Source organism: Nothobranchius furzeri, chromosome 8 (assembly GCF_043380555.1).
Source record: "Nothobranchius furzeri strain GRZ-AD chromosome 8, NfurGRZ-RIMD1, whole genome shotgun sequence".
Taxonomy (NCBI): Eukaryota; Metazoa; Chordata; class Actinopteri; order Cyprinodontiformes; family Nothobranchiidae; genus Nothobranchius; species Nothobranchius furzeri.
This window is the reverse complement of record NC_091748.1, coordinates 80067767-80074091: the sequence shown is the minus strand read 5'-3', so window position 1 is coordinate 80074091 and position 6325 is coordinate 80067767. Positions and strand designations below refer to the sequence as shown.

General features: G+C 44.5%; 1 protein-coding gene across 1 annotated transcript in view; it reads right to left on the bottom strand.

The window, feature by feature from the left end:
- Positions 1 to 3372, bottom strand: part of nwd1 (NACHT and WD repeat domain containing 1) — an 18037-nt gene extending 14665 nt beyond the window's left edge. Inside the window, exons 1-3 of the mRNA XM_070554392.1 lie at positions 2837 to 3372; positions 1456 to 2764; positions 585 to 788 (exon numbers count right to left, since the gene is read on the bottom strand). Coding sequence (XP_070410493.1) covers positions 585 to 788; positions 1456 to 2764; positions 2837 to 3206 — 1883 coding nt within the window. The 5' untranslated portion in view covers positions 3207 to 3372. The remainder of the gene's footprint in view (positions 1 to 584; positions 789 to 1455; positions 2765 to 2836) is intronic.
- Between the last annotated feature and the right edge of the window lie 2953 nt (positions 3373 to 6325).

Below are 6325 nucleotides of genomic sequence, written 5' to 3'. Positions count from 1 at the left end.
AGAGTTCGACATCCCCTCCAGTCCCGTGGTCGACGCCGTCTCCAGCCCAGAGGTCGATGCCGCCGGACGGACGGATGGATTGATTAACAAATAAATGGATGGAAGGTTTTTAAAGTGGTGAGCCAGAACAACCCTGACTGAAAAAGACACAAGGGGTTCAAGCATGGGTTCACTATGGGATTTTATGGTAATTCTGCGAATAACACAAATGAGTGATAAATCTGTGCAAGTCCGAAATAATTTGTTCATTATAAATGCTTATCTTGCATTTGTACTACAGCTTTAAAGCTCCTGGTACCCAGATCAATCGTAACGTGCTGCTGCAGCTGCAACAGTCCGAAGTTTCGTCTGACAGATGATGAGAATGCTAACTCCAGGGAAAAAAGCAGCAGCCTGGATTTTAAACAGCGACCTTCTTGCTGCGAGGCAACGATGATATCCACTGCACCACCTTGCAATCCTTCAAGCCTTTCTCCTAAAAACTGTTTTAGAGGATTTACATCACCATCTTGTTTCTAAATCTTCAGATCTTCAGATGTTGTTACTGAAGGTCTATCCAATGATGATATTGATTGATTGATTACCGGCTTCTGAAGGCAATAGCAGCAATTCCATCAATCCAGCGTTCCTCCAATTGGTCTTCAAGGTTCCATCTGAGACTGGACCACAAGAGGGGGGGCAGTCGGATCAACGAAGGAGTCGGAGGAAGGGAGTATTTGTACACCTCACTGATGATATCATCATCCAGGGACATTACGTCACGCAGCTCCACCTCCAGCAGTCCTCCTCTGTGGCATCATTAGAAAAAGACAAACAACTTCCAAGAAAAGAAGAATCACCATGAAACTGATCAAAGAGCAGCTCAGAACAGACCCCCCAATCCAAAGCTAAAACAAAAGAATGTAAAAGAACTAATCAAACATCAAAGTATTCCATGGAAAATCAGTTTTCAGATCATGGTTTTTAAAGGAAAATTACGTAAATAAATGGTAACTAGCACGCAGCCCTGAGGACCACCTTTGACCTTTCAAGAGGCTCTTGATCACAAGTTTTAACATTTTCCTGGGAGGTATGATGTCACGGAAACTAGAGGAAACAAAACAGCTGAGAACAGCATGAGAGGACCAAGCTGAGCAACCATCAGCACTTCACGCAACACCTCCTTCTCATGCTGAAAGCAACAGAACACCCCACCCCTGCACTCCATTGTGGAGTGTCCCCTTCCCCTCCTGCTGTTTAACTGCAGATGGAGGGAATGTGGGCAGCACTGTCTTTGTTCCCAAATACAAACCTGGATAACTGAAGCAGCCTCGACCGCATTTACCTTTTAAGATCGTTAATTGTAAGAAACAGGAAATTGTTGAAACGTTTTTCATATGCGGAGTTTTCTTGTAGTGTTTGGAGAAAAGCAGAAATCTGAGAAGAATGAAGATAGGTACCTGAGCTTTTCCTCACCTTGCCAAAACAATGTATCCTAAGGCCCCACCCACCAGCTCCTTCCCGTGTTTTTCCTCCAGATTCTGCAGACGCTGTGACATGACTTCCTCCATGCTGGCACCCAGCGACAGCGCTGTGCGTGGAATGAAGGAGGTCCAGCATTTGGCTGCACACAGGATTAGCCTCAGGTGGAGGGGACATCTGGTCTCCTCGAAGCTCTGCAGCACAGCGTCCTTCTGCTCCTGAGTTAATGTTCTCTGACAGGCTCGAAGGTACGACTCTATGATGTGCTCACCTTCTTCTTGAGACAAACAGTTAACCTCAAAAAAACTCTGCACTGTGTCAAGCTTCAGCCTCATGTTTGCGAATGCCTCACTGGTGGTGTCCATGGAGACCAGCAGGTGGACATTTGGTGGGACATCAGCAGGAAGCCAAAGTAGTTTGTGTGCATGATGTTTGTCCGCAAGCTGCTCCAGAGAGTCCAAGACAATAAGCAGAGTGTCTCCCCGCTGAGACACATCCTCTAGCATGTTCCTGAAGAACAACAGAAGCTCCAGGTGGGTGCCAGCTGTCAGCAGAGGGGGTGGAGACAGACCACATGCCAGACAAACCTGCAAGCAAATGCTGCGAAGGACATGATCAATGTCAGGTCTCTGAGGATGCTGAGCATCCAGAAACCTGATTACCAGCACAGCCTTGGACTCCAGGACATCCTGTATCTCCTGCACCACTTTACACAGCAGAGAAGTCTTCCCCATGCCGGCGGCCCCGTGGACCACCACTGGCTCATGACGAGTGGCTGTGGACTCCCACATGGCGAGGCAGATCTTACCCAGAAGCCCCTCTCTGCCATAGACACCTTTACTCAGTTCAGCACCCATATTGGTGTGCTGCCATGCTTCTTCAACCACCCAGTCTGACAAGTCTTCTTCTTGCTCCATGCTTCCCCAGATCTTTCTTCGCCTCCCTGTCTCTGAATGACAGACTGCTGCTTCAATTCGGACCTTCATTTGTGAGACAAACTGCTGACAGATGCTGTCCAGGTACTGAATGTGTTCTCTGCACTTTGGGTCGATGCTTCCCTTTCGGAGCTCCACACGGTGCAGACTGAGGATATCATGTGATGTGGCATAGAGCCGTGACTTCAGCTTGGTGAGGAGGTCCTGAGCTTCAGCATCTTGTAGTCCATCAATTGTCACATCCATGAACCTGGCAAGACGTTTGGGTCCGTCTTTTATCCTCTGTCGAGGAATTTCCCGGATGAAGAGCAAAGAGGACAGTTCACCGTTGTCCGTCCACAAACCATGCTCGAACTCCTTCTCTGTGACTGAAGAAGAAGCATACCTTTACCTCTCAGAGACAGAAGAAGATGAGCAGAAGGACATGTCCGAGCTCTTACCTGATGTGTAGAAGGCTTGTTTCTGCTCAGGCGTGATGTCTCCGGCTGCCGATGCTGAGGCAGCCGCTGTGCGGAGGAGCTGTAAAAGCCGTCTCTCCGTGAAGCACCAGGAGAGAACGCTGTTGTCATGAAGCTGACTGTGCTCAGGTCGAAGGTCACAGTAGTAGGGATATTGGGCTGTGACTGGCTGAAGGACAAAACTGGGTGGGACAGCATTGTCATCCTTTTGATACCACTTGCACAGCTGCTCTATACCTTCAGGGTTGTTGGAGAGTCTGGATAGAAGAACCTCAAACTGTTTTTCTGGGATGAGATGGGGAAGATCTCGATGACCGTACCGGTTCCCCAGAAGGCCCTTTGGAACCCACATGCAAAAAAGTTTAAGAGAACAAGAAAATGTTCAGGAATCTCGATAAAATAATGGTTCCACTGATACCTCCTAAACATCCAGCCGAGAAACACTGTCTGACTTCGTCCGACGGATTAAACATTTTAGATTTGGAGGAGAGATTAAAGTGTCCAGCTTCAACTACAGTAGCAGTTTGGAGGATTTTAGGATCCTCCTTCTCACATATAAAGCCCTAAATAATGCTTAGTATGAGGATTGCTGTATAGACTCTGACACTAGTCAGTGACTTGATGCAACCTGCTGGGTTCCTTATCTAGGAAACTTTTTACTGATTGGCTTAATGACCTGACCTGTATTGGAATATTTACTGTGTGAAGGTCCTTGAGACGATTCTGGTCCTGATTTTGCGCTTAAAAATTTTTTTTTGAATAATAATAATAATAACAATCATCGAACTTATATAGCGCTCGTTTAGGACACTCAAAGATGCTTTTGTGTACATTCACATTCACACACTGCTAGTGATGGTAAGCTACTTTGTAGCCACAGCCGCCCTGGGGCGGATTGACAGAGGTGAGGCTGCCATTTGGCACTGTCGGCCCCTCTGACCACCACCAACACAGGCGAGTTGGGTGAAGTGTCTTGTCCAAGGACACAACAGCAGAATACCCCTGGTGGGAGCTGGAATTGAACCCATGACCCTCCGATCATGAGGCAACCCGCTCTACCTCCTGAGCTACTGCTGCCCCAAACTGAATTGAATAACAGTGGAAGTTTATCCCATGCTGTCTAATGATTTTACCAATTGGGAGCATATGTATATTAAAAAGAATTGGTCCAAGCACTGAACCGTGTGGTACTCCACAAGTAACCCTGGAGTACAAAGAAGATTTGTCATGTACATTTACAAAATGAAATCTATCAGACAGGTAGGATTTAAACCAGCCTAACGCTGTTCCTTTGACCCCTACAACATGTTCAAGTCTTTCTAAAAGAACATTGTGATCAACTGTGTCAAAGGCAGCACTGAGATCTAACAAGACTAGAACAGACACAAGATTCTTATCTGAGGCCATGAGAATATCATTTGTAACTCACTAATGCAGTTTCAGTGCTGTGATACTCTCTAAAACCAGACTGAAATTCCTCTATAGTGAAATTTACTTTCATGTCTCGAGAACTCAGTTATAAAAAACTCAAAGGTTATCAGAAAGTGGTCCAAGAGGACTGGATTATATGGAAAGATCGTTATTTCCTCACACTGTATGCCATAAGTCAGCACAAGGTCCAATGTATGATGGCAGGAGTGGGTGGAGCTATGTATTCTTTGAGTAAAACCAATTGAGTCTAAGATATTACTAAAGGCTACATTGAGGCTATCATTTTCAATGTCCACATGAATATTAAAATCCCCCACTACAATGACCTTATCAGTATTTAGCACCAAATCAGATAAAAAATCAGAGATCTGATCCAAAAACTCAGAGTAAGGGCCTGGTGGACGATATAAAACTACAAACAAGAGTGGTTTTACAGTTTTACAATCTGGATTAGGAAAACTAAGAATAAGATGTTCAAACGAACTGTAACTATTAATCTGTAAGGGACTGATTAATAAGTCTGAATGAAAGTAGGTTGCTTCTCCTCCTCCTCGCCCTGTACTTCGAGCAATATGATGATTTAAATAATTTGAAGGAGTCGACTCGTTTAAGCTAACATAGTCCTCTTGCTGCAGCCAGGATTCTGTGAGAGAGAGCAAAGAGATCTGATTATCACAAATCAAGTCATTAACTAACAAAGTCTTAGAAAAAATGGATCTAATGTTCAACAACCCACATTTAATTTTTCTAGTTTTCTGCTCAGTTGAATTTGTTCTAATATTTATGAGATTTCCAGGATTTGCTTTATTAAGCCTGATATTTAATCTGTGTTCCTTGGAGAGGCTTAATCCAGTTTTTTAGGATAAGCTTCCTTCAGTTTCTCTCCTCCTTTTGTACATTTAAAGTCTGATTTTAGCTGATGGATCCTCTGTGGACTAGCTCCACCTTCATCTTACCAGACAGGTGAGGTCAGTCAGCAGGTCTAGAGGAGCCTTGAGAAACTCGTCATGAACTTAATGTAAATACAAAAATATCTGGGAAGTGGCAACTGCTTTATCAGCAACATCAGGGGTGATTGGTTACACAGATCAGCATAATAATGAGCCATTGTGACCAATGGTGACAATGACTACGTTTACATGCAGCCAATATCCGGGTTATGATCGGGTTAAGGTCGGTATTCGAGTTTCTGAGTTGATCAGAATAACCCGTTTACAAGCATAAATAGAAAGAGTTACCCCTAACTTGCATAACCCGATTTAAATGCGGACGTTGGGGTAGCGTCAGGACGTATGGACTACGTCCCGACACAATATGCGTCATTTCCGGTTCTTCTTGTTCCGGTATCCGTGAAAACAACAACATGTTTCCCAGTTCGGAAGAGATAGCGACCGCGTTTGTTTGTGCTTTAGTTTCTTCGTCACTCCAAAAGTGTGGTGCTGTGCCGCGACTCGCCATGTTGCTCCCAACTTGTTGTTTACTTCCGGTGTTCTGGCGCATACAAGACGTCTCGCTACTCAAAAGACCAAGATTCCTTGCGAACAGAGCATGTGCAGAACACACGCTTTGATGGGGATATCCCGGTATGCGTTTACACGACCAAACATTCGGGTTAGAAAAGGGTTACCCCAGGTGTAGTAACCGGGTTTTTAAAAACCCGGTTATGAGCATATCCGGGTTTTTGGCGGTGTTTACATAGCCGTGCGGAACCGGGTTATTGTGATTATTCGGGTTTTAAAAGGGTTACTGGCTGCATGTAAACACATTCAATGTTACTGTCCCATCATGTAAATTACTGAATTTAATTGGCACAGATCCAACCAATCACAGCTCATTCAAATTCTAATTATGGCCATTGACATGTGAACTGACCAAGCCTAACTCCTTATATAGGAAACGTTATTTCTGATTGGCTTGATGAACTGACCTGAATTGGAATGTTTATTATGTGAAGTGCCTTGAGACGACTCTTGTCGTGATTTGGCGCTTTATAAATAAACTTGAATTGAATTGAATTGAATACTAGTAGTGTATTTACTA